Here is a 26,892-nt window from a genome sequence, read left to right on the forward strand (position 1 = left end):
TGTGGGATTGGTTTAGGATACCACATTTTTTTCCCCCAGAGGAGTAGAAATTGATGTGTTTTTTTAATGGCACATATCAAAGGAGACTCATTCGTCTGTTTTAATGCATATGTGTGCTTGAATTGCATTTTTTGCCTGGAAATAGAGCGCCCACTGGTTCTTACACGCTCAGCGCATTTTCTGCTGACCCAGAGGGGTATTGCATGGGGAAGGCGAGTAGTGGTCTGCCTCAGGGGGGGGGGGGGGGGGGGGTCGGGGGGGGGGCATTGCTTGACCGAGAGGGTAAAGTTTTTTTTTTTTTTTTTTTTTAGTGGGGGTGAACTACTACTTATTTTTTCTTTGTGCCAAGGACATCAGCTGATAACCACTGGGGAGATGATGTGAGATGCCCGTAGGGTTTTTTTTTTTTAGAAAGAATTTTTCTTTCTCTTGAGTGAAGAGAAAATGGGATGTGGTTAAGTTTTCCTTATGCTTTGGAAGGCATAATTATAAATGGGGACACAGGTTATTTTTTTTTAATGGAGATTTGATTGGTGTTGGGGAGATTACTTTAAAATGGTGCTGAGTGATGGTGGTTGCCGAGTGGTGCTGACTGATGATAGCTGAGTGATGTTGTCAGGTGGTGGATGGGTGCCTCATGTTGTATTTGGTGTATACTGGGGAAATGGTGTTGAGTTTTGGTGTGGCAATATTGATAAATACTGGGGAATGGCAATATTAATGCCCTTACTTGAGATATTTTACTGGAGAATTCTTATTATCATTATTATGGGAGATATTTTACGGGAGGTACTTGAGTAGAATTATCATTATTTGAGATATTTCATGGGAGATTATTTTATAATTATTACAGATAATTATATTATGGAGGATCATTACAATGAATTATGGGAGAAGTTTTGTGGTTAATTATTTATTGAGTTTCTATGACTTTGGAGAATATGTGAGTGGTTCGTGGATGATGAATCTGGCTGAATTTTTGGTGAATTGTGCTGAATTTTGCTGAACTTCTGGTGAATTTTGTGCTAAATTTTTGGTGAATGGGCGAGCATTAACATTGGTGAGGTTTTTTATACTAATACTGGTGATTTTTTTTTTATATACTAACATGTGTGTTGTAATGCTATCAAGGGTGTTTTTTTTTTTTTGTGGATTTGGGAGGAACTAACGACACATTTGTTGTTTTTCTATTTTTTTATGAGTTCAGCAGGAAATTGCTTGACATCACATGAGTCACGGGGATAGTTAACAGCGCCGTTGATTTTACTTTTTTCCTTTTTTGGATGTTACCCATCGCTGACACAAGTTTTTTTTATCATGGGCGAGTTTGAATATATTTTTCTCTCCAGTTTGTGTGAATTTTTTTTTTAAATCTCTGTTCGTGACTTGGAGTCATTGTTCAGGAACGTGTTTATAATTTCAGTTGTTTGATACTGCAGAGATTTATGGGAGAATTTTTGCATTTTTTTTTAATGCATATGTAATGGCACTACATTTTTTTTCTTTCTGGATATTTGTGTTCGTGAAGTTGTGGGTTTCTTGCACAATACCTTTGTTGCATTTGTGACAATATTGCCAGAGGTAGGAAACTTGGTTAAGTTTCTAGTGGCCTATGTCGTAGTGTATATGGAGAAGTCTTTGCTTAGACACTTTGAATTTGGAGTTTTGTTATAATGAGTTGTGGCACATTGGTGATTTTTTCTAGAATTTCCTGGGCAATTTTATTTGCTGAGTTTTGCCCTTTTTCAGCAGTTATGCTAAACAGAGAGTTTATAGTTTTTGACTATAACATTGGGTTATTTTCCTGGAGAATTGGAGATAATAATTTGAGATATAATATTTTTGGCCATTTGATATTTTTTTTTTTTTTTTGTTGGTGGTGAGAGCTATGTTTAGTTCAATTATTTTGCAGCCAGTTTTGTTGCAAATGGAGACACCTTTTTGAGGAGACTTGGGGCAATATTTTTTTAGTGTGTCAGCTAGATGCTTTGAGTGCATTTTTTTGGAGGTGGAATTACATTTTTGTTATCCTGCTTGGAGATATAATTTTGGAGGCAAGTCTTTTTTTTATTTGCCGAAAAAGAGGTGAATATTTTTTGTTACTGGAGTGGTCGTTTTATTAACATGGGTTATTGGTGAAATAAGAGGGAATATGGTGGTGTGGTTATTAATTAAATGAAGGAAATATTTTCATCACTGGGGTGGTGTTATTATTAAGATGGTGATTTATATATATGTGGATGGCATTAATCTTTGGGGGTGACCTTTTTTGTGGTTATGATTTTTTTAGTTGAATTCCTGGAGTTTTTACGAGCCAAGAGAAGAGTTCTGTGGTTCTTTTTGGTTTTGTGACTAATTGGAAGCGAGTGGCATTACTGCATTGTGGTCCTATGGAGATGTTGCATTTTTTATGTTCACCAGAGAGCTATTTTTGGAGGCATATAATTGCCGAATTGTGAGTTTACCGTAGTTTTATCCCGAATAGGTGAATTTTTTTTTATATAATTGGGCAGTATCATGTGAGAGTTATGTCTTCGAGACAAATTTTGAACACCTTAGTCATATCCTGGAGATAATTTTGTGAAATGTGCTTACTTGGTGTCAGTATAGAACGTTTTTTTGAGAATCATGGGTTTCTGAAGTTGCGAGTCTGACTAGACATTTTTATGCTGCAGTTCGAGCACCTGACGTGTCCGTAGGTGGATTTTTGCTGAAAATGCTGTGATGAGTCTGGTTGCTGACTCTTTTCCTCTAGTGGTGATTGCTCAGAGTTTTTGCAATATCTGGAAATGTTGACCATAGCATTTCATGAAAATGCACGTGTAAGGGATTGCTTTCTGGCCGTGTCCGATAGCATGGATAGTTGCGATGGCAAAAATTCCATAACTATAAATATTGCATTTGTTGGGGAAAACGTGGGGTTGTGTATATCATGCATATTTTATGTGCTTTGTGATGGGGGAAGTTCACTTCTTGCTATCTTTTTTTTATTTTCCTTTTTTTTTCTTTTCCTATGAGAGATGTAATTGGGGATTGAGCTTTAAATAGCATTTTCTTTTTGGACGGGAGATTTAATTTGTAAGACTTTGTGAATTGCATGAAATGGGCGTTTGACATTAAGTCTCATTGAAATTAATTACGTGAGCAGTAAGGGTTTTTGCGGTCAGACATTGAAGAGTTTTACTGATTTTGTGGGTTATTGAAATATCAGAGCTTGAGAGAACATTTTTTTTGTGATAATTTTGGGGCTGGGCTTGTTACGTGATTTTTTTTTTTTTTTGAGGGGGCTCATTACTTTTTCTTTTCTTTTTCTTGAGAATTTGCAAGTTTGAAACGTGAGTGCAGAAGTCTGTGGAGTTACTGTGAGCCCTGGATTGTGTGTGCTGATTTGTGAATTGGGGAAGTTTTTTTTTTTATTATTGGAGAATTAATTTAGAGAACTTAATATTTACTTTGGGGGTTGTGATAATGACTTATGATTTAGTGGTCATATGGAGTTCCTTCTCGAGTTGAAGTTAGAAATTAGTTTAGTGGTCATATTAATGGAGTTAATTGGGAGATGTTCAGTTAGTATTTTTGGGAATTTTTGAAGTCATTATTTGATAGAAGTAGTATGTTTGGAGTTAATTTTCTTTTTTTGATTGACCGATGACTTGACTGACATACTTAAACACCCCATAATCATCGTTCCCCGACGCTAGCAAGATGCCCACCAGCCATTGCAGAGATGTTGCTGTCGTTTGCCTAATTATGAGAAGTTTCTACGAGTCTACAGAGTTCTACAGCGCTTTTGGGTCTACAGAAACCGTTGGATGTCTTCCGCTGGGAGATGTTTCGCCTTCCTTTAGCGTGCTATGAGTCTGTGCAAGCAGTTGCAGACAAAGAGGGAGATTCAAGTATCCAAGATGCAGAAAAAGTTTCTACACCCAATTGTTTTTGGAGATGAAGCATGATACATTACTTTGTGCTGCCAGAGATGTGCAGTTACTACTATATTTTGTGTTTAATGAGCCAGCCAATGTGTTTGTTTTATATATTGAGCTGTTTTTTATGTGGCCTGTGGCTAGGCTGGGGCTAGCCAGGATGGTGGCGGAGCTAATCTGTAAAAATGTAAAAAGGAGGAATGTACAGACTTATCATTTTTAACTTCCCATGGAGACAGAGTCCGAGCGACAGCTTAAGAAAGCTGATAATTCTTTTCTGGGATGGTGTGACATTAAGATGCTTACGAAGCAGGTCAATGGTCGTCCTGTAGGTGTGTGAGTTCGAGAGGTGACTTTGAAACCAGTTGAAAGCAGTTTCTGGGTGTGGACGAAGGGTGTGAGTTTGTCTGTATGTGTGCGCCTCTTTTGTTCATAACGGCAGGTACCTAGGCACAATGGGGGAGACGGCTGCCTTGGGGAGAAAGAGCCTGGATGGCTCTACAATGTGTAGTCAATGTGCTTTAGCCAAAGATGTGGCTTACTCTGTTTTTGACATTTTGTAAAGATGTTCTATTTCATTTAATCTTTTGACTTTTTTACAATTGTGTGTGCTCACTAGTGTGTTCTCCTATCTTTTAAACAGGCGGATCTTGTGGAGGGGACTATGTGTCCTAGTGGAGGGGACTAGGTATTTTAGTGGAGGGGACTAGGTATTTTAGTGGAGGGGACTATAATATTTTGGAGGAGATAATTGGTGTTTGACTATTACTGATTAAGACTATTATTTACCGGGGGTTATCTGAGTTAATTGATCTATGAATCATTCTATTAACCCTCTTACGCCGAAGCGGTAAAAAAAAAATTCTCCCATGTGCCGGAGGTGTTTCAGAGTGAGCGCGGAAGCGGAAAAAATATTTTTTTCAAAAAATCACAGCGCGCTATTTTTCAAGATTAAGAGTTCATTTTTGGCTCCTTTTTTTTGTCATTGGCTGAAGTTTAGTATGCAACCTTCAGAAATGAAAAAAATTATCATTATCATATATAAATAATGCGATATATGATAGCGCAAAAACGAAATTTCACGTATAATTGTATTCAAATCGCGCTGTGCGCAAAACGGTTAAAGATAACGAGTTACTTTTTTTTCGTTATAATGTACACTAAATTGCGATCATTTTGGTATATAACACATTGTAAAACAATAAAAGCAACACAGAGAAAATATTATCACAAAATAATGCATGAATTCGTAACGCGCGGACGTAAACAAATATTTTTTTCAAAAATTCACCATAAATCTAAATATTGTCCAAGAGACTTCCAATTTCTTTCAGAATGAAGACAAATGATTGAATATTACTATACTGTAAGAGTATTAGCTTACAATTGCAGTTTTTGACCATACCTGACGAGTTAAAGTTGACTGAATGTCAAATTTTTTTATATATATATTTTTTATATGCAATTATTTTGGAAATAAGAAAAGCTACAACCTTCAAATATTTTTCGTTTTATTCTACATTAAATTGCGCACATTTTCATATATAAAACTCTATGAAATGCCTGATATGAAACGGAGCAAATATTCCGAGAATGGTACGTACGCATTTCGGAGATTTGTGGCGGAGAATTCGCGCGCTGAGGGAAGGAAAGATTTTTTTTTTTAATTCACCATAAATCTAAATATTTTGCTAGAGACTTCGAATTTGTTTCAAGATGAAGATAAATGACTGAATATTACTAGACTGTAAGAGTTTTAGCTTACAATTGCGTTTTTCGACCATTTCGGTAGAGTCAAAGTTGACCGAACGTGGTTTTTTTTCTATTTATCTTGATTTATATGCAAATATTTCAAAAATGAGAAAAGCTACAACCTTCAATTATTTTTTGTTGTATACTACATGAAATTGCGCACATTTTCATATATAAAACTTTATGTAACGGCTAATTTAAAATGGTGCAAACATTACCACAATCGCACGTATGATTTTTTCGGAAGTTACCGCGCGGACGTAAAGAAAATGTTATTTTTTTCATAAATTCACCATAAATCGGAATATTGTGCTAGAGACTTCCAATTTGTTGCAAAATGAAGGTAAATGCTTGAATATTACTAGAATATAAGCGTTTTAGCTTAAAATTGCGTTTTTCGACCATTTCGGTAGAGTCAAAGTTGACCGAAGGTTGAAATTTTGGGAATTATCGTTATTTATATGAAAATATCTCAAAACTGATAAAAGCTACAACCATGGGTTGTTTTTAGTTGTATTGTGCATGAAATTGCGCACATTTCCATATATAAAACTTTATATAACGGCTAATTTTTAAAATGGTGCAAACATTACCACAATCGCATGTATGATTTCTTTCGGAAGAGTTGCCGCACGGACGTAAGGAAAAAGTTTTTTAATAAATTCACCATAAATCGAAATATTGTGCTAGAGACTTCCAATTAGTTGCAAAATTTCCCAAGGTAAATGATTGAATATTACTAAATATGAGAGTTTTAGCTTACAATTGCGTTTTTCGACCATTTCGGTAGAGTCAAAGTTGACCGAAGGTTGAAATTTTGGCAATTTTTGGTTATCGTTATTTATATGAAAATATCTCAAAACTGATAAAAGCTACAATCATGAGTATTTTATTGTTGTATTCTACATAAAAATGTGCACATTTCCATATATAATACTTCATGTAATGGCTAATTTACAATGGTACAAAAATTATGTCAAAGTGACGAAATAATTTCCGAGATGTGTCACAGATACTTTTTAGTGCGCCAAGAAAGAAATTCGCGCTTGCGCGCCTGCGTAACGATTGTAAACAAAACAACACCTTGATCCGTGAACTCCCAGCATCCCCCAAGGTGCGTGATTCAAAAGTTTCAGGCTGGTAGGCCTATAAGTATTTTCCCGCGAATTTAAAAAAAAAACTTTTGTAAGTCGACGTAAAATACGTCCAGTCGGCACACGGGAGACAAAAAAATGTAGACGTAAAATATGTCCAGTTGGCATAAGAGGGTTAATTATCCTGCGAGAACCTGAATTATTCAATTAGTACTTTGCTTTGAATAAACGTATATTTTTGTAGTTCTGACTCTGATTTGATGACTTGATGGAATGGAGAGAGAGAGAGAGAGAGAGAGAGAGAGAGAGAGAGAGAGAGAGAGAGAGAGAGAGAGAGTGTTACCAGTTCGCCTTCCACTATGGCTAAACGCCTACCAAATGGGAAAATAGCGGGGGCGACGCTCCCGTTGTTAATATATTTCTTCTGTCAGATCGGCGTCATTGTGCCATAACCCTGAAACATTTATCGTAAACCTGGAAATAATTTCTGTTAAATCTAATTGAAAAGTGTCGTAACCTTGGAACACCGTAAGCCGAACCCATCATAAGTCAGGGACTGCCTGTACGTATATTGATTAAGCCTCAGATATCAGAACATACAGATCTTTATGCTTGGTGTTACGAACCGAGAGAGAGGTCCGCTACATGTTCGATATGAAATAAGCAAAAAAAATTCAACACCAACAGTTGAAACTGGGGATACGAATATAGAAAGAAACGCTAACACAACAACGGTTTATTTACAAGCTCACTAACAAAGATAAATGCAGAATGGTCTCTCCTATTCACATAAAAAAGGTAAAATCTTACACTGCATGAACTGGGAGAACAGTGAGGTAATGAAAGTACTTGCAGGCGTTTTGCAACTTGAAGTAATGGCTTCACAAAAGGAGAACTGCAATTGCAGATGTCTTCTTGACTCCGTATTGCAGAAAATAATGTCTACTCTTGATACTTGAAAGGCAGGAACTCCCCAAAACCTCTAGCAGAACGTCTCTTCTCTGAAGTCTCGCTCAACGTCGAAATAACTCGGTCGTCCACTCCTGAAGACGACTTGACCAGAATTCAACCAACTCTCGAGTGACTTTTCCTCTGATCCTTCGTCCTGGTTCCTTCTTCTCTTATCTCTCTCTGACGATCTCTGCTGCTGATCTCTCACTGATAATCTGATCTGTGGCTCTTACTGAGGATCTCTCTGTGTGACTAACTGATGATCTGGCTTCCCCTACTTCGTCCGTCATATTTGTACGGCATTCTGGGGGTGGAGCCTACGGCGAGCGCTACAGACTCCTGAGATTACGGGAACGATTTAGAAGAATCTCGACGGAATATTGCATCATATTTCACTGCATTTCTCACGACACTTAGGCGCTTGTTGCGCTCCACAACATGCCCGACGATTCCAGTACAACCATGAGAACAGGCGCCTCCAACACGGGCACGAATGCCTCCTTGCTGCAGAATTTCTCAAAGATGCATTTTCCTTTCCCTTTATCTTTCTTTGCTATACAGCAATTACCATTACACTTGGTGACATGCATTCACCACGGAAATTTGCATAGAACAGGTTTTAATTTTTTCTTAAAAATGACAAGTTTTTAATCATTTTGTATTTTTCAAAGCTAACAAACCTAAGGCCTGAACTATAGGATAAATCTTCTCACGCCAGCTGGATACCAGTTAAAACAATCGGATTGTATAGCAAGGAATCTTTGAGATCTGCGATGAACCAAGCACACGTTCATGAGACGAATCACGTACATGTCCACAGGACGAACCATGTACATGTTCGCAGGACAAATCACATGTGGATGTGCGACGAGTCAAGTTCGCATCCATGAGTCGACGACCGCCCATGTTCTCGAGACAAGGAACGACGTCGAAAAGACTGACTCCTAAGATTCTGGTCTCTAATAGGAGAACAAGAAACACGTCCATGTACCAAAGATGCTTCACACTTTCAACCGTCAACTGCAACCTCACAGAGAGAAGACTACTTGGAAGGAGCAGACAACTTCGTAGAAGATACCTTCGACTTCTTAATCAGTGCCTTTATCATCCTTCCGATGGACTGGAACAGGAACGGGCTAAGGGGCTAGCACCACTGAAATCACAACCACATATGTGTAAGGAGGTGTCACGAGTGCATAAGGAAGATGGCAAAGTACTATTAACACTCCCATCGTCAGCAAGGGAGTGAGTGGCCCAGCCATGGAAGGAAGATGGTGAAGAATTCCTCTAACGCACCCCATCTCCATGATCATGAACATGTACACATAAGGGAGAGACATGGCCATGAAGCGAAGTTTACAATGCATTGCTCATGCATACGGAAGAGACACAGCCATGTAGGAAAGTCGGCAATGCCTTCCCTTCTTGTATCTCCCTTCCAACTTCACAAACACGTACATGTAAGGAAGAAACACGGCCATGTTGGAAGATGGTGATGTGCTCCTTTCACTCACATTAGACGAAGCCACAAAGTCCTTGGTGAGTCCAGCCTTTCAAACACGGTTTGAAACAATGTCTCTGATGGCTCAGCAAGAGCAAGCAATGACGTCATAGCAGAATGGGAGGATGTCACAATGACAGGAGGAAGACGTCAAGCTGAGAGAATGCTGGGAGTGATGTCACTACATCTCTAAAGGTAGTGCTGGTCAATGGCCTCACTTGAGGAGCAATAACCCAGCAAAACACACAAGTATTGGTCATACATTGACCCATTGCCGGAGATCCAGACTTTTTCGGGCATTGGTACAAATGATCAGTTAGCATCGGTCCAATTCATATCCATTATCCGTTTGCACACCGGGCCCTTAATGGAACTGTGTTGTAAGAATGTTGGGACAATACATGCAATCCATAATCACGCCAATGCGTGTGTTGGACCAGTAGTGAAACAACTCTGGACTTCCAACTTTCCTATTTTGGGCAGATACTGGTACGATTACCAGTATCCAATTTATGTTTCATTATGGATTGCCAGATAATTCCAATGCATGATATGAAAGAATTAAATGTGATATCTATGTACATCACTCTGCTGTATCTAGTTTGAAAATAAACTATACAATGAAAAAACTGAATCCTTTGGCAGTTTTGTTCAGAGGTCAGACATGTGATCGGAACCCCACTGGAAGAAATGTTAGAAGCTCGATCTCCTTACTTTACTTTTTATCAGCACTATAGTTACATGCATAAAACATTGTATAGTTTATTTTCAAACTTTAGCTACAACAGGGTGATGTACATAGATATAAAACATTTCTTTCATAGTCTTCGGACAAAACGTATACCCTTATGTATCTGTATGTTGCAATATTCATCTAAATTTATTTTGATAAAGTAGTATAGGGTGATGTGGCAAGTATTTAGGTATTGACAAAATTATTTTTGAAAATAATTTAAACACTTTTATGCAAACATATATCAGTCAATAGAAACAAATCAATACTCTTTTAAAAACTGTTCTGTGATCAAGTATTGTGGCTGTCATGTAAACAATAATTTCAATAAATGCGTTAACACATAAAAAAAAATGGGATTCCATTATACTGGTGTTTAACATCAAAATACATAGTCACAATTAAATTTTTATTAGAAGGCAAAAAATGGTTAACAAAACAGTTGCAGTAACTAGTACCATATATATACATGAAAACACCCACTGCATTCTCATACTACATAAAACTCTCCTTAATTGTTTAATATATCGATTTCTATATACAATATTTTACAAAAGCTAGCTGATGATATAGTCAAGGAAAAATTATAAATATTCATGGATACTGTAATGTTTGATGTGACTTTGTGCAAGATGGTACATCCATTTAATTAAAAAAAAAAGTACTGCAGGAACACAAAAATTGCCATTCATTAAGTACAGCACTGTATGTAAGAGATAAATGGATGTAGCATCTTGCATGAAGTCACAACAAACATTAGACAGAAAAGAATGATACGTCTCTACATAAAATTATTCATTTAAACATAATAAAAATTATTCATTTAAATATAAAAATCTAATCAAAAGACTGAAAATAATAAGATAAATTTGAGTGATAAACAAATTACATGAATATTTATAATTTCCTCGACAACAGTCAGCAAAAGTGCTCTATATCATATTCCTTCAGGATCCCCACCAGAATTAGGTTGAGATGAATTGGGATTCTCATCTTGACTTTGCTGACTGCGCAAGTCTTTTGGTCTTTTCCTAGATAAATCATCATAGTTTTCCCTACTTCAGTTTCATCAGTTGATAATTGTCTTGTTCACCAGAATATCTGAAAAGGATAATCAATATTAGTAAAATTGCATATATGCAGTACTACACATAGTCCAACAATATAAAAGCCTTTATATTCAGTTACTTATACCACTATTATTACAATTTGAGTTAAAATCTAAGTTAGAAAAGCATAAACCTCTGAACCCAAGGGGTCGAGTAGTGGAAAAGTAACCCTATACAGGAAGGTAAAAGTGGACAAGAAAAAAATGGTGCAACTTTGTGTACTCTCAAGCAAGTGAACTCAAATCCAAGACAGTGGAAGACATTGGTACAGAGGCTATGGCAGTATCCAACTTTAGAAGTTTTGATGTCAAAGTATTAATTCATTTAAAGGGTTAACAATTAAGGTTTAAGTCATTTTTAACTTTGTGGGATTTGATTTTGGTGTTAACCCCTGCCAAGGCTAAATGATAATGGCACTTATGGTTTCTGTGCTTTAACATTACACTGCACTTTTATAATGGATTACTTTGCATTACTTTTAAACGTTACTGAATGTGTGGATGAAATACAAATGCAACTCATGTTTTGAAGGTTTCACATACAGTACTTATATTTTGACTATCTACCAGCATCCATGGCACTTCACTGCACCTGCATCCCCATCTAAAAGCTAGCAATAGGCAGTTCTACAAAGTGCCAATTTACACACTGCAAAAGCCATACCCTACACCTAACAGCATTATACAGCACTCACTTATTATAATTCCAACACAATGTCGTGTTCTTGAACCCTTTCTTGCATGTATTATTTGTTTTCGTCTTCCAGCCAAGACGACCTTCCCTGGTTGAACTCATACTATAGTCCACTTGTCATGCAGAAGTCAATCATGGTTTTGACTGCTGACGGTTGCTCCCCCAAGAATCTAGAGTCTATGTACCTAGAAATAACATTCAATAAGAGTGGTTATACGAAAGTTTTTGATAATTATTAGTAATGAAATCATTCTACATACTATGGCCTTTTCTTATCTTTAAGTAATGTCAAACGTAAAAGTTTTCAGTTACTGAAGCATAATAAACATCATTGTGCATATCACGGTAACTGACATGTAGCTTACCAGTGACTTTCTAAGGGACTGTCCCCATTTATCTGTTGTTCAAAGTCCTCAAAGTCTACATATCTTTGTATTGGTAGCAATCCGTCCAGCCCCAGGGATAAATCAGGTCCAGTGGTGCAGCAGCCCTGAGTTTGTTTTCAAATGTTTCGATGGTACCTATCATTATTTCTAGTGACTTCTGCTGATCTTGCACCCTACTTTCCAATTTTGTCATTGTCATCACGAGGTCGCATCACTTCCACCATAAGAGGTCGCAAGACTGAAAAAGAAATCAATATTTTCCAATATCTAAACAGAAGTGTGTTAATTTAAATGTAGTTAGCACAAATCTCTTTTCATAAATAGCTTCACCAACACAGGAAATAAAAGCTGATTTTATTGGTTACACACAGGTACAACTGATTTACAATATTCAATTTACTGAAAAATTTGAGGAAACTGTCAACAGATACTCTTTGGAAATCTGTATAAGCAAAAGAAAAAAGGTTGATAGCCCCACACACACACACAGATTGCCAAGCAATTAGTAGCTAGAAGACTATATTTTTCACATCCTCGTTGCTAAAAATTTCACCACTAGTTGCCTGTGTATGTGAATTATTTTTCTACAGTAGCTTTTTTATTTCCCATGCAAAGTTCTCTATAGTCCTTAAATTTTCTTTTTGCATGACGATTCAAGGTCCATGTACTTGCCATAATGAACAAACCCCAGCTTCACAATTCTTGAACATACAGGGGACCTGAGACAGAAAAATATCAAGATATGGTGTGGGAAAGCTTATTTTTTGGCTTGTTGTCCTAATTGAAAGTGGGTACCAATTTTATGGATGGCAAAGCAACTATGGGGAGGTGTGATGTAAATTAATTAGCAGAGGAGAGTTCAGATCTGGATTGAAAGGTAAGGTACAGTTGTGTTGTTGGTGGAGACATCAGCCAGGTCAGGGAAACAAACATGGTGGAAGGTGGAAAACAACAGGTCATGGAAATTGAAGTCGGAATGAATTCCAGAAAAGGCCAAAGTAAAAGAAGCAATAGATAAAACTCTAGAGGAGTGACGTCTCCCTTGTTAGACATCAAAGAATGTTCAAAAGGTCGGCCTCATGACAACAGTAAGCTAATAGATTTAGACCACGACGATGATTTTTTAGCTACATCCACCCACAAGGAATCAACAAGTGATAGGAAGGAGTCATGCCCATGTGGGCAATTGCAAGGTCCAGCTTGGCCCAGAAGACGAAAGCCAAGTGTGATAAATGCAAAAATTGTTCTGCACAGGCCTAAAATCAAGCCTCGAATGAAGAATTTCTTGAGGTCGATAAAAATGACAGAAAAGGAAAAAGGCCTAGATTGGTATTGCAGTTACTCAAAGAAGATTGCAGATTCATACAGAGAAATTAGAAAAGCAATTGAAGAAACTGAGAAATTGCTGAAAACAAGCTTATATAGGTATTGCATGAGATGCTAAGAGGAAGAAAACACTAGTATTTGTATAGAATGTAATGGAGGGTACATGCAAAAAGGGTCAATAAGTCAGGATGAGGAAATTGCTATGAGAAAGGATAGAGGAAAAATCCCAGATCACCAAGAATTTTGGAAATATGGTGTTGGAGGTGGAATAAAAAGTGCAGAGAAAGTAAAAATGGAGAATAAATCAATTGGTGAACTAAAGTTACTCAAAGAAGATTGCAGATCATTACAAAGAAAAATTAGAAAAAGCAATTGGAGAAACAGAGAAATTGCAGAAAACATGACAGTCAGCAACTCAATGGAGCTTCATGGAAGGACCTGAAAACCCTAAATGAAAACCTAGTGAAGAATATGGAAAACAAACAAGGTACAATCAAGGAAAGGACCACTAAAATAATGTCAAGACTAGAGAGTAACTCACCTAACCCTGACAACAAGCAATGCTTGAATAGCGAAGCCCTGAACAGGGACCACGATTAACAGAGGGGTTGGGAAAATCAAAGTGCACCTAAAGATAAGGATAAGCTAACAAGAGCAGAGTGCAGGTTCTTTACGACAGGAAAGTGCAAGAAAGGAGACTGTTGTGAGTTCCTGCGCTTACGACAGGAAAGTGCAAGAAAGGAGAGACTTGTGAGTACCTGCACTTATGACAGGAAAGTGCAAGAAAGGAGACTTGTGAGTACCAGCACAAGTGGAAAAGCAGAATTTATAAAAGATCCCAGAACAGGCAGGGCAGAAAAAGAGGTAAACCAAAGGACAGTATATAAGTTCTACAAAGAGGGTTATATGTGAATATGACAGGACTGTAAATACAGCACAGAGTCATTAGCCAGAATAGGACTATAGTACGACAAAATTAGGTAGACCAAAGATGAGAATGTAAGCGTTTCAAAGAGGGGCACTGCAAATATGGTAGAAACTGTAAATACAGTCACAGAATCAGAAGCCAAAATAGGGCTATAATAAATGGAAAGGCAAGGTACCAAGAAATAAGACATGTTGACTATGAGCCAGAATAAAAGAGCAAGCAGAGATGAGGATGAGCAGTATATGTGCAGGTTTAAAAAAAAAAAAAAAAAAAAGCAATCAAAGAAATAGCAGAAGAGCAATTAAGAGCCCTTTATGGACAATTTTGGACAAATAGCTCGGTGAATACATGTACCAAATATATTATAGAAATAAATGGAATGAGATATGCCAAAAAAGGTACCAAGAAATGAAACACGTTGACTATGAACCAGAATAAAAGAGCAAGCAGAGATCAGGATGAGCAGTATATGTGCAGGTTTTTCAAAACAAAGATCAATCAAAGAAATAGTAGAAGAGCAATTAAGAGCCCCTTATGGACAATGTTGGACAAAAAGCTTGGTGAACACATGTACCAAATATAATACGTATAGAAATTAATGGAATGAGGTATGCCAAAAAAGCACTGAATAAGGAAATAAAGATAAGAATTAATCAAGATATCTGAGACTTTCAAACAAAAGAGGAAAGAAATAAAGAAGCTGAGGAAAACAAAAACATAAGGGAACTGGAAACAAAGGAGGCATGTATCATAATGAAAGCCAGACTGAATATGTTGAACTTAAAGGCTAGCTTCTTGGGTAAATTTCAGGACGAGGTCTGTGATATATGCAGTGGAGGAGGACATCACCGAACATTTATTCATGTGTAAATCAATTAAAAAAACAGATCAGGACGTAAATATAGACATGGAAATCCCCTAACAGAAAACTGGGGGAATACATAAGGATAGCCCACAAAATTAAGAATGTTCTTATACCTGGAAGCGATGGATGGTTTCAAAGCTAAGTAGCATTCGCCCTGCCCTGCCTCAGTTATATTAAGAAAAAGAAATGAAAGGGGGTTGGTTTAAAATTAAAGTAGAAATATTGTGTTATATCTAATTTGGAAACTTCTTTAATTTTGGGGGGTTACTATTGTTGCAGAAAGGACAATAGACATGAATTAAAATACAGGTAGTGTTCAAGTTACAATAATTTGTCCTATGATAATCCGATTTTACGATGGGGTTAACAATTAATACTGATACGACAATATTTTGAAATTATTTTAAAATTTCACTCACAATGGACGCAGGCAGCAGAGTACACTCAGGGAGCGAGAGAGACCAAATTACAATAGCCTAAATTTATCCCGTCTTCTAGTTAAAAAAGTCTGAAAACAGCAAAAGAGAATGATGAAGGTATTGTTTTAACGTTATAATTGTGTAAATGTAAATGTGAAGTCATGAAACAACAGAATGATAGTAAGTCAATTACCGCAGTCATGTTATAAATGTGATATGTATTCATATGAATGCTGTTTTTATGCAGAAAGTTTATTTGCTATAGATCAAAGCTCAGCAAGGAAATATACTGCTAAAATGACTATCATGCAATAGCAACAAGGATAAAACTCCTGTAAACTTGTGCCATCGAACACAACCATAGATAAAATTGTGCCATCAAACACAACCGTAGATAAAATTGAGAGAAAATCATTTTATCAAAACTATTGGGCTTGAAATAACACATTTTACAGTTTTTTTTAGACCAATAAAAGATAATGCAAAGCTTGTATTACGCTGAAACCAAGTGAAAATAGTGAATGGAATCATGTAATTTTTTTTTACACAAAAAAACATGCCCCTGATGCAATCTTTTAATGAAAAAAATAATTTAGTTCACAACAAATGTATTCAAGTCATATTTCAACTTAAACACGTTGTCTAACGAAAAATGACCTTGTCTCATATAAGTAAATATCTGGAAATTCATTTATGCTAACTAGAAGCTAGAAAATTTGCTCAATTGAGTTAGGGTAAAAAACCACTTGGTACAGGGGTGGACCATGTACGATCAATGTGTACAACCCAAGAAAAGTACATATAACGTGTCCTGACACCGGAGTAGAGGTCTTTAGCTCCGTTTCTCACCAACAAGAAGTTGCGTCTGATGCCCATCTCCGATGTCAGGACGCGTTATAATGTACTTTTCTTGGGGTTGTACACATTGATCGTACATGGTCCACCCCTGTACCATGCGGTTTTTTACCCTAAATATGGCAAAATAAACTTGTATGGGCAGGGCACCAACTGATTTCTAAATCAAAACATTGACCACTACCTTTAAGTTAGTATTTTATAATGCAATACATAATACAAGAATACCTACAATATTATTGGATACAGTGAAGTGGTGTAGAACTTATTTCATAATTATATGCAGCCATCAGCAGCCTGACATCACTCAATTGTACAGATGTCTGACTGATTCTCGTTTTGTGTCCAATTTTTTTTTCTACTAATATATCATAGTCAGAATGCACTGAACCTCCAGAATTGGCTTATATCAATTAATAAATTACTATACCGCATGTGTAATATAGAGAATACTGTAGGCTACGCTACTGTATTCGTATGTCTACACTAGGCCAACACTTTAATTTTATTCAATTACTTCGTACTGAATTTTCATAAGCACACATAGCCTACATTGAACCTAGAAAATATGCTGAAACTAATAATTATTATGCTGTATACCTATGTATAAAGTAGTGTAGGCTAGGCTACCCTATATGTAGAGATGGTGCAAATTACCCTAGTGTAGGCTAGGGTATATTCGAGATATGATTTTTCCATAAGTAGGAGAATACCTGTAAACAGTTTTAAGTACTAACAAAGTTAAACTGAATAATGAGTAAAACTAACAAGGAAATAAGCTTAGGATCCAGGAACTAGTTTTTCCTAGAATGCCACTCATTGACCTATCCAGAACTTTGCCTATTTCCAATATCGGTTTATGGGTTCCGTGGCTCCCTGACCTGGCTTTAGGGGCATCTGGAGTCTGGACCCCGCTCTAATAACACAACTAGTAGTAGCTACCACTCCGAGGTTGTCCTACTCTTAAAGAATTTAGCTTATTCACAGGTACTTGTTCCTCTTGATAGCCTAACCCACATACCTAGTAGCTAAACACATGAACTTAATATGCAAACACTTGCTACTCACAATTGTCTTACAAAGCACGTTTGTTCTTCTTGGTGATGATTTTGCGCCCTGCAGATTGGCAGAAATGGTCAGCAGTATGCTTCTCAGAGACGGGAAAATTTCATGGTTTTAAATTTGACCTCAGCCAGTCCACGTGAGTGAGTAGTAGTAGTAGGCGTGTTTTGTCTTTGAAACAGCTCCTCCCTTGCTTGTTGTTATTCCTCCTTTGTTTATGTAAGGTATCTGTAGATCTATATAACTATTTCATTCATCTTGTGTTTGGTAAAGTTTTTTCTCTCTGTATTGCCATAGTTAATTTTTTAATTCTTTCCTATTTTCAAAAAGGTCTACAAATAAAAGCAAAAAGTATATTCCTCTTCATAGTGTTCTTGGAATGTTTCAAATGAGTAGGTTTAACATAATTTCAAATTTGGCAAACATAAGAAAATGGTGCTAAAAATATGCTAAGTGAAAAAACAAAATGCCAAATCAAAATTTTGATACCAATTATGTTTGAGAAGTAACACACACAAATCCACATATATATTTTATATGTATGTGGCACTTTTCAAACCAGATTGACATCCAAAATTTCTATTTGGCACATTGTTTTTTTAGTTTGACATATTGTTGGTGTATTTGCTTGTTTTCCAAATTTGATATATATATATATATATATATATATATATATATATATATATATATATATATATATATATATATATATATATATATGTGTGTGTGTGTGTAAATATATAAATATTATATATATATATATATATATATATATAATATATATATATATATATATATATATATAATATATTATATATATATATATATATATATATATATATATATATATATATATATAGGATATATATATATATATATATATATATATATATAAATGGTTATCAATAATTGTCTTGAGGATTTTTGTTTTTTTTTTTTTTTGCTGATATGCAAATATAATACTTTTTTTATTTTTTAAAGTCGCTTCAAAAAGATCCAACTGTATTGTTTATGAATCGAACCACAGTGGGTATCCAACACTGGAAAAGAGATAATCAAAGAACCAAAATGGGATATCCAGTGTTATCCAACATTGGAAATGCAGTATTATTTTGGTAATGGTCCAATTCAGTTATTCCATTATCCATTAATATAGTTGGATTTCCTCAATAATCCAGAATTGTCAATACATCTGTGTTTGCTGGGAAGAGATGACCCATGTTGACAAAGGTATCCCACTAGGAGGCAGCACACTAGATCCAAAATAATGTAGCCCTGGAGGAGGTGGGACTGGTATTGGGGCTGGGTGGGGGTTTTTGCCTCCAAGAAATGAGCTAGCAGGCCATCCAAGGAGGGGAACTTGTAGGCCTAGTGACGCCCAAACAGCCACATCTTGTTCAATTCCGAATCTGAAATTATTGAAACAGATGAAGCAGCCTCCTCCCTCTCAGGAAAGACATTAGATCTCGTGGGAGAGGGAGCTACATTACACATATCATCCTGTACAACTCCCGAGACTTCCAAAGACGAATCGATGGAAGAAAAGGAAGGAGACAGAGGAACAATTGCAGCAGGGGGAGCACTACTGGAAGAGGGGGAAGCCGAATCATCTAAACGAGGAGCCCGAAACCCCTCCCAAGAAGGAAGAGTAGAAACTCTGCAATGCTTCCTCCTCTTGTAAAACACCTTCCACTGCAACTTAGGCCAACCACGACATTCCGGGCAGGAATTAGTAATAGTACAAAAATTAGATCGGCACCTACTGCATGTTGTATGGGATCTGTAACTGCAGAAGCCAAAAGCCTGGGGCATGGAAAACCCTGAATGCCTGGACACATGCATTGACGAGGCCGCGAAGACTCGGAAGACTCCATTATAAACACAATCACACACACAGATGTTATAAACACAGTCACACACACAGACAACTGAAAACACAAAAATCATGGGCAAACAAAGCAACCGGCTTGGAAGGAGAGCAAAATAGTCTACTCTCCAAGGTGGTCAAAGAAATACTTAATGCGTCACAAGATGATTACTTGGTCGTCAACCAGCCTTCACCTTGTATACGCATGAGTTGCCAATTCTCACAGATTCTTTGCGATACAATCTTTGATTGTTTTAACCGGTTTCCAGCTGGTGCGAGATTTATCCTACTGTTAAGACCGAAAGCTTGATCTGCATATGAACAAATATATATAGCCATTAAACTGTATGGAATGTATATATAAATAATAAAACCAAATCTACAACTTAAATCACCTTTACATTTTTGTGGTTTTGAGAAGGGTTATAATCCCTCCTGTAAATTATCTGCAGAGGGCCTATCATTTCCCATTAAAATTTAAACATTAAAATTCAACGTTCTTATCCTGCCAGAGCTAAAGTGTCAATCCTGGAATGGATGCAGAATAGCAGAAACGTTTAGATGGATTTTAAGTAATACTGATTTCTTGGTATCTGTCCAAAGGTTTTCAAGTCAGCTTTGTTCATGTGTGTGGTATTGCTGTTTACAAGCCATGAGTTTTTTTTTTTTTTTTGCATGACTTTCAGTTGGGTGCATTACAGACCTAAGTTAACTGCATTCATTAGATTATTAACTAAAATATAAAGTAAATACAAGCTAATCACTGCCATGTATTTTATTTCAGGGTTTTGCCAAGGAAGCTTCGGAGATTGTTTGCAGATTACATGGAATCATAAGGACTTCCAGTACATCAGTCAATTCCCAGTCCTTGATGAGACAAAATTCATCCTTCAGTAAAGTGTAAATGATAAAATTAGCCACTGACTTGTGAATAAAAAAGGGAGGAAACTGTGTTTCATTCAATAATTAAACCAGATCATTGGGTTTGTCATAGATATTTATTTATTATTTTCCATAGCTCCCAAAGTATTAGAGAACCATCTGAGGATATGTCATTGGGATTGCCTTCACTGTGCCATACATTTGCAGAAGGCAAGAGATATCAGGCAAAGAGGGATGGAACAAGGAGGGTATAGTGAGAGTGTATTGTTCGGAAAAATACAATCTTTAAATTTGTTCCAACGCTAGAAACAAACCCACTACATCAAATGACAGGGAACTCTTGGAAAGGAGGGAAGACAACCTCTCCCAAAACATAATATAGCAAGAAATTATATACTTTCATGAGACATCTAAGCAGTGACTTGAGTTAATAGGCCCAGCTCTGCGGCTTAACGGAGCTATGTGGCCATATACACTGTTCACACCATTTACCGAGCTGCTACCACCAAACCCAAGGTGAAGGTGTCGAAGGATTTATGCATTACATCTTTTAGGTAGAAAAGATGTAAATGTAGTAGTTTGTCTCTTCCAAACCCTGTCACGCAGAATCTGTCCTACAGCATAGTTTTTCTTAAAGGCAACTGTAGGACCTATACTTCACATGTCTGTGCCTTGATATTTGCCTGGGCAGACTTTCACATCCCTATAAACTGTAAGCTTTCCCTATAACTACTCTTGGTCAGGAGATAGTGGTCTTACAAATCTTTTTAGAACTCCCTCTACTTATGAGCAGTCTACATTTGGCTGGTCATAGGGACGCTCTGACTGGGTATTTTCTTCTTGTTCAATACCCACAAATTCCCGAGGGAATAGAAAACCATCAACCCTTGGGTCGCATGAAGATGGGTGTTGTCAGAAAATATAAGCCAATTCCGTCCAACCACAGGTATGACTGACATATGAAAGTGCATGAATTTCTCTTATTCTTTTTGCTGACAGCAAAGATAGGGAGAACAGTTTGTTAAGCCAAATCTTGGGCTGAAGCAGTCCTGATTGGTTCATAAGGAGATTTAGTCAAGAAAGCCAGAACCTTCTTTACACTCCATTTGGGTGGTTTCAGTACCCTGGGGAACAAGTCTTCTCACAATGTTTCATCATTTTTGTGGCCTTTCACTGCCAACACAGTTTTATTGTGTTTCAGAAAAAGAAGGAAATCAACTACATCCTTTAAAGTTGTTTTGAGGGGATATATTCCTTTTACTGCACCAATTCAGGAAGACTTCCTACTTTCCTTGATATAGGTTGAGGGAGGATTGTTTAACAGAACTGGCAATGACTTTTGCAAGTTTTCTTGAAAAACCTTTCTTTCTGAGAAGTCACTCAATCATCTCCAACCATGAAGTTGGAGGGAGACTAATGCTCGGTATACTTGGCCGTTGTGCTCCTGTTTCAGCAGATTTGGCAGTAGAGGCAGACATCTGGGAATGTCTACAAGCAGGTGAATATCTGTATTCCACTCTGCTTGGGGCCACTTTGAAGCTACTAACATCATTCTTAGACCGTGGGACCTGAAGCACCTGTTAATTACTCTTCTGATCTGGCTGAATGGAGGGAACACTTAAACATCCAAGTTGTTCAACTGATTTTTTTTTTTTTTTTTTTGCCTGGGACTGGAGAGCAGTCAAGGGTAACTTGTGATTCTTTTGAAGTTACGAACTTACCTTTAGTGTGGGGTCCATCCACAATTTGAATAGTCTGTTCGCTAAGATTGTGCCAAAGACCGTTCTGTTCCCACTATCTGGGCCGACCTGCTCAGTGTGTCTGCATAATGTTTCTCTTCCCAGGAATGTATCTGGAAGTCAGAGTCAATCCCTTGGCTCCTAACTATTCATGCATCTGAACCACTAGTTGATACTGTACTCAGGAAATCGTACCGCCATTTGTTCAAGTATGTGACAACTAAGATGTCACTCATAATGACTGTTGTCTTTCCTTGAAGGCCCTCTTGAAAGCACTGCAGAACAACTAGGCTGCTTCTGTGTTAAGGGCACCAATGCATTCCCGACATTCGTTTCTGCATTTCCCCAAACGCACCTTCTGTTTAGGTGGTCACCCCACAAACTTTGGGATGTGTCTGAGAACACTATCATCTTTGGAGCTAACTGACATAAGTATTTTCCCTGCAAATGATTTTGTGGATATCTCCAACACTGCAAATCCTATCTGTTCCTTTCTATAATAGTAATCTGGTCCTTTTCCGAGCTCTATTGATCTCAACCTTTTCCTTTTAATTCCATTGCCAGTTTCTCCATAGAGACCAGGTGTCCTATTAGAATTCTTCTCTAGTTTAAGCGGACTGGAGAGAAAGCAGAAATAATCAGGAACCTGTTTATTCTTTACTGTGATGGAAAGGCCTCCAACTCCTGGTTTATTCTTCACTGTGATGGAAAGGCCTTCAACTTCTGAGTGTTTACCATCATGCCCAAGTATCATCTCATTAAGGTTGGTAGCCCGGTTTAGGGAAGGAATGAGCCTGCTGGCTAAAAATGTTGGCTTTAATGGTTATTGTCTCGTCACACATTTCTGCCCAAAGTGTGGCTCCCTCCCTGGTCCTGCCGAATCACATCAAAACTCCACAATGCACCAGTAGAACACCAGCTTCAACATGTAAAATCTCACATGCAAGGCTTAATACACAGCATATCCGATGTATTGACTTTGAGTTAAGTTTGATTTCTTGTAGTTGACCAAATTCCCAGGGTCTTGCACATCTGCAACACGCAACAAGTCACTGGCATGTTCTACTTTTGGCGAAAGAATGAGCCAATCATCCAAGTATCATCGTAGACAAATTCTTCTCCTGTGGGCCCATTTTGATATCAGTTGAAAGACTGGTGAATACTAGGGGAGCAGTCACAAGGCTGAAGCAGAGATCCCAAACTGATACATGATTTCTCCAGATACAAAACACAGGAATTTCCAGGATGAAGGATGCCTTGGGCTTTGGAAATATGTCCTGTTGATCCAGGGAGACCATGAAATCTTTTCTGATTGCTGCAAGAAATGATCTTGGTGTCTCCATCTTGAAACGAGTCACTCAAAGAGATTAGTTCACTGTTAACAGATCTATGACCTATGACTGGTCTCCAACCCCTTCATGCCTTCTCTACTAAGAAAAGGTGGCTGTAAAACCCAGATACTTTTCTTTTACTAATCTCGTTTCTGTAGAGAGGGGAGGATGTACCCTTTCCTGACAGTCTGTACTGTTCATTTCTCTGCACAAGGTGGGGGAGGGGGTGGTAGTGGAATGGAATATAGTTGCCTTCCTTCCTCCCATTGTTGACCTCAGGAAGATTGGGAGATTTTATGAAACCTCTGCCAAAAGGGTTGTCCTGCAGATCTTGATTGTCTACCCTGGTTATGGAACTTGAAGAGGACTGCTCTAAGTGCTGGTTAAACAAGATTGACAGGAACAAAAACATATATTGTATCTTCCCTCCTGAATGCAATTGCTTTGTCTTCTAAGTGCTGGTCTAACAGAGGATGACAGTAAAAACATATATTGTATCTTCCCTCCTGAATGCAATTGCTTTGTTTCTAGTGTGGTAACGAGATGACATAAAATATATATTGTATCTTCCCTCCTGAATGCAATTGCTTGGTTTAGATGTTCTTGGAGAAAATATCTAGACAAAAATATTAAAGCACAGTTTCTTACATTCGACCAACTATTTGGAGAAATTCCAAATCCAAAGGACTAAAATGTCTAGGTGGTCTGGCCCATCGGCGATTGCCCTTATGTACTATTGGTGACCGAGAGACGTAGGAAGACAGATAGGGATAGGGAAAAAACCAATGCCCCATTTTCTTCTACCATCCAAATGTAATAGTATAAATCTCTCTTAATGTGATATCCTTATGACTCATGTATTTACTATACTGCATATGTATACAGTACTGATGTGTCAATTGTCCTGACTTAGACATTCGGAGGCTACCATACATTTTAGGACAATTAACTCAGACTAGCCTATACAAAACACTTCAACCATAGGCTAATATAAAGGTACCTCATAGGCCTAGGCTACTATACTTCTTGGCCTATCCTTAGCTGGAACCGTACTTGACGTCGGAGACGGTCGAATCTTCATTGTAATAATGGGTTGAGGGAAAGGCTGGCTCCCGGGTTTTTTTTAATAATATTTCTTCTTAACAGTAGGTGGATACATTGTAAAAGTAGCTTATTCCTAGCTGTAACATCCTTCAATACCAGTTAGAACCAACACGATCCCTATACTGGTTCTTACACAGGACCCCTATACTGGTTCCCTGTAATACAAACAGTTCATTTAGGATGGCAATCTCGTGCCAAAGAGCATGCATTCGTTAGGCCTTTAGGCTATGCTACCCATGCCTAACTTTACTGTTACACATCACAGTTAGCCTGACTTTATATGCATAACATGGGTGGAATTTACTCTAGAATTGACATTTTCATAAACATATGGAAGACTAATTCACATCTTAGCCTACATTTAATTGATGGTACAATTGCAACAACATGCAGACTCAACATGGTCCAACTTACGTAACAGTACCATTACAATTTTGGCAATTGGCAGTTATATCAAAGTAAAAGTATAAAGAAACACTACCAAATGTTATGGCAACATATACATTATAAACTACGACAAGTGCATACCTTTTACAAGGGAGAAATACGTCATTTCAAATGAATATAAGGGGAGAGACATTCGTTTCCCCTCAGCGTTGCCGTACTCGTCTCGAACAGAGAGATTTTAGCTTTTGCAACTGCGCACTTGGTTACAGTTACGTACTTACGTACATACACTCGATCATAGACAATCTCAACTTCGAGTGGCTAACTTAACATCTTGATAAGATGAAAACCAATTCGGTTTTCCAGTCCACCAATTTCCATGAGTACTGTCATAAATGCTAAATGAATGATTTCCATCATTACATCAACTTTACCCCTACGGAAATTGGTTTTCATTTATCAAGGACAACCAATCTCTTAATTATATATTTTGGGTAGATAATAAATCTGACAACAACAATACAGGTCCTGCACACAGTAAATACTTTCTACTCTCAACCAGAGACATGACGCTTATCTCTCAACCCAGATATAAACTGGACTTTTAATCATTAAGGTCTGCTAACAGACGTAAAGAGCAAGTTGTGGGACGCCACCCTTAAGGCGCGTTTCTACCTAACCATCCTAATAACTTTACCAAGTTAAACACTTATGTAAGAGTGATATAAATTCGGTTAAGATCTAGTCACTCCTCATTAGGGGTATAATCACTTATGGTTATTTTTCTCACAAACAATCGTTTACACCAACATTCAGGTTCATTCACTCAATAACCAAGAGCAGGAAAACTTTCCTTTGAAGATAATATACCTCTTAAAGCATCCTAATGACTAACTTACACATCAGTCACATAACTTGAGCAACTCAACCAGAGTCTGTAAAGCTTTTGGACGGGTAGCTCTTCATACAAAACTCAACTAAGTTCAAACAAAACTCAATGAGTATAAGTTCACTGTACACAAACAGGTGGTGTCATCATCAGATCCATAATCTATGAAGATAACATATACATACAAGAATATATACTGGAAATGGACATAATGGTTATATAGGTGTGAACTCTTCCAAAGAGCATGCAAATACAAAAAACATTCTTACACGAAAATACAAAAAAAACAGTACAAAAATTACAATGATCTCACAGTTCTTCTATTAAACCTAGAGGGAGGAACAATATTATTAGCACCTCTGGTTTGTACTCTTTCATTCACTACAATCAGGAGTTATATCATCCATTTCCTGCATGTTTACTAACCACTGTTCTTGTCCTATAAAGGGTTTCACTTTGTCAGCAGCACGTTCAAAATGATGGTTTGGTCAAACATGTTTCTTAACTCATATTTAGCACCATCCCTAAACACTTTGGTTACTACATATGGACCGCACCATCTGGGGTTTAGTTTCTTACTAGTGCTAGGAATTACATTTTCACTTTCTGGGCTCAGCTCGTGTCGGCCTATGAAAAGTATCCTTAATATCATTCTTTCTAGGTAAAATTAGCCTAAAATTACCAGAGAAAAACAAAATTAAGAAAATGTCAGTAAAACTGACTCGCTCACTCTTAAAAAAGAAGTGTCGGTATGATATAGGGGCGAGTGTGGAACACTACCACGAGACAAACACCAATTAGAACTTCCCTATCAGAATCCCCCCAGAGAGAGCTGATACCAACGGGCGATGCAGCCTCTACTACTACTACTAGAGGACGCCACGGACAGCAGCGCCCCTAGCGGTCATCCTTAATTTTTAGCGCCAGCGACATCGCCATTTTCTTGTGCTCGTGCTTTTCTTGCGAATTATCCGCATCTGTATCATGGAACGCTCTGCAATCGCCACGGCTAAGTTAAGTAACTCATAAGTAACATTTTACTGTATTTTTGACTTCCGGGTACCAGTATTTTCCTTTTTTATAGGTCATATACGGT

At 37.4% G+C, this 26,892-nt stretch overlaps 1 protein-coding gene across 1 annotated transcript in view; it reads left to right on the forward strand.

Moving 5' to 3' along the window:
• LOC135217037 (epidermal retinol dehydrogenase 2-like) overlaps nt 1-20,423 on the forward strand; it is a 46,294-nt gene extending 25,871 nt beyond the window's left edge. Inside the window, exon 9 of the mRNA XM_064252633.1 lies at nt 20,249-20,423. Coding sequence (XP_064108703.1) covers nt 20,249-20,300 — 52 coding nt within the window. The 3' untranslated portion in view covers nt 20,301-20,423. The remainder of the gene's footprint in view (nt 1-20,248) is intronic.
• Nucleotides 20,424-26,892: the final 6,469 nt, after the last annotated feature.

The sequence above is a fragment of the Macrobrachium nipponense genome, chromosome 7, assembly GCF_015104395.2.
Source record: "Macrobrachium nipponense isolate FS-2020 chromosome 7, ASM1510439v2, whole genome shotgun sequence".
Taxonomy (NCBI): Eukaryota; Metazoa; Arthropoda; class Malacostraca; order Decapoda; family Palaemonidae; genus Macrobrachium; species Macrobrachium nipponense.